This window comes from Porites lutea, chromosome 8, assembly GCF_958299795.1.
Source record: "Porites lutea chromosome 8, jaPorLute2.1, whole genome shotgun sequence".
Classification (NCBI taxonomy): Eukaryota; Metazoa; Cnidaria; class Anthozoa; order Scleractinia; family Poritidae; genus Porites; species Porites lutea.
The window spans coordinates 1,120,001-1,122,500 of record NC_133208.1 but is presented as its reverse complement, the minus strand read 5'-3'; the positions used below and the strand labels follow the sequence as shown (position 1 = coordinate 1,122,500).

The following is a 2,500-nucleotide window of genomic DNA, read 5'->3' as shown; positions in this document are numbered from 1 at the left end:
CAGTGGCAACGCAAGGCAGACATGACAAGGATGAATGGGTTACGAAATACATGTTGCAGTACAGTAATGAGACTTCGAGTTTCCAGAATTACAGAGAACCAGGACAAACCGAGGCATGAGAAAATAAATCCATATATAAACAATTTTTTTTTTTTGCCAGGGCAGCCTGTTTATCATGTTTACATGTTGTTGCGGCTTTAATCGTCTTAACTCAGTGCACGGATTTTACATCTAACAAAGAGGCCTGAGTGGAGATGCTCAGAAGGCTCCGGAGGATCATATGTTCTGCCACTTAACCATGTGCTCAAACCCCTAACCCTCCCCCTACCCTCCCCTTTACCTACCGAGCGTCTTTAATTCGCTTTTCTCGTTGAGAAACTTCTTGAAATTATTCAAGAGTACATCATCCGTTGAGGGTCTCACAGGATACTTCGTAAGACCCTTGAAAATACCCACATTGGAATTATTCCTACCATTTTCCTATACTTCAACTCGTGAGATCCCTACACTTTTAAAAATACCTTTAGCGGGCCAGCAAAGCATCCCTGTATAGTCCGTTTTCGATTGTAACCCTCCCCCCAAATACACACACACCACGAGTCAGTACTAACTCAAGGTTAGGTCCTGAGTCAAGACAAGTGTGCGTTGTAGAGTGAAAAATATGTACTCCTAATAATCTGTTTATTTCCTCCGGTTAGATCTTTGAAGGGAATAATGATCGTGACACCGTAGTTCTTCATAGCTTGAGTACGCCATTCAAGGCGCGTTACATCCGTTTTCTACCAACTGGTTGGCAAGACAAAATTTCAATGAGAGTAGAGCTTTATGGATGCAAAGGTAATTTAGAAGGTACATGTTTTCAAGTCTGAAAGCAACGGTCCAGTTCATTTCTTTTTAGGACTGTTGTTGACAGTGACTGACGTTCCGACAACCTGTGCGGTAGTCATCTTCAGAGTCAAAGCGAGTTGTATCACGTCAGAACTCCTAACCGTTGTTACAGTGGAACCATGGAAATTTGGTCGTATTAACGGGGTGGCCGTATTAACGGGGTAGGGTCAAATTATGGTGCAAAATACTTTTAAACTACATTTTACTACATGTATACCTTAAATCCGCTATAAATCAACCTTTTTGCAGTTAATTAACAACCTTACAACCGCAATTCAATGCAACTGAACAATGTAACAGTAAACGAAACCGAGTAATGAGAAAAACACTGACTTCTTTTAGTTCCTTGTTATGAAAGGAAGGGGCTTGTGAAATGTGGCGGATTATACGGGATGGAAATCCCATGCGTTTACAAGTTTACTGGACAGCCAAGAAACGTTGATATGCTTAAAAAATTATTAGACATTCCAAATAACCGATCTGTGAGAAAAGAACAGGAAATGGACTCGAAGAGAAAAGCCACAGTGGAAGGCAGCAGAAACAAGAAGGCAAAATAACTATGAGAGCCTTGAAATGCTACAAAGTGAAGTCTTTCAGATCTTTTATATTTATTTATTCGTGCATCCTTTTTACTGAACACTGCAATTCACCGGATGTCATGCTAATCACTAACACCTTTGCCCAAAAACATTCAATAAAATATTAGTAATGCGTTACTGTTTGTCAGATTGCGTCTGTTTTCATTCAGCTAGCCTGAGTATCATCTTTCGCCTTTTCCCCAGAAACGCCTGATACTCAGGCTATCATTCAGCAGCCCCACCAAGCATTTTGACTGGTCGTATTAACGGGGTAATTTTATAAAGAAAATAACGACTCAGGACTCCCAAAGGTGGTCGTTGGTCGTAATAACGGGTGGTCGGATTAACGGGGTTTTCAGATAAGAAAATGAGTGGACTTTTGTTCGGGCCACAAAAAAGTGGTCGTAATAACGGGGTGGTCGTATGGCGGGGTTCCGTCACACTGACATTCTTGCTAAAACTGACTCGTAGTAGAATGATGACAGCCTTTTCCTGGCCAAGATGACGCTTATTTAAGCGTGCGCACTGCTAACCTTTTGACTTTCTCCGCTATTGGTATACGTAAAGTCTTACACTTCATCGTTATTATTATTATTTTAAATTATAGAGTTCTTAATTATAATTTCATACTGAAGATTTTACCGGGTAAGTATAAGTATAAATGAAATGTATGTATCGCACCTTGTCGGCAACTTGACTGATTTACCATGTGATTTAAAAAAATAAAATAAAATAAAGAAATTCATACTACAAAATTGTACCTTTTTCAATTTTTGTTTTACATTTCCTTTCAGACTGGAAAAAGATTAACTATGAATCAGTCTGCTACGAAGCTAAAAAATACTCACATGGAAGTTTTCGCGTCACCAAACCGGGACTCATCCACACGTTTAAACTTGTTCACCGAAGAGGATCATTAAAGTGTGCACAATACTTACCCGCAACCTTTTGGGGCTGCACACACTCCGATTTTCATGATCAAACACTATCTACTGTAATAACATACGAGAACAAAGGTGTTCTCCAGCTAGCAC

At 39.8% G+C, this 2,500-nt stretch overlaps 1 protein-coding gene across 1 annotated transcript in view; it reads left to right on the top strand.

Moving 5' to 3' along the window:
• The window catches only part of LOC140946708 (EGF-like repeat and discoidin I-like domain-containing protein 3), an 11,688-nt gene that overhangs the window by 8,970 nt on the left and 218 nt on the right, over positions 1-2,500 (top strand). The window contains exons 8-10 of the mRNA XM_073395812.1: positions 1-113; positions 699-837; positions 2,261-2,500. The exon at positions 1-113 is cut by the window's left edge and continues 201 nt beyond it; the exon at positions 2,261-2,500 is cut by the window's right edge and continues 218 nt beyond it. Coding sequence (XP_073251913.1) covers positions 1-113; positions 699-837; positions 2,261-2,500 — 492 coding nt within the window. The remainder of the gene's footprint in view (positions 114-698; positions 838-2,260) is intronic.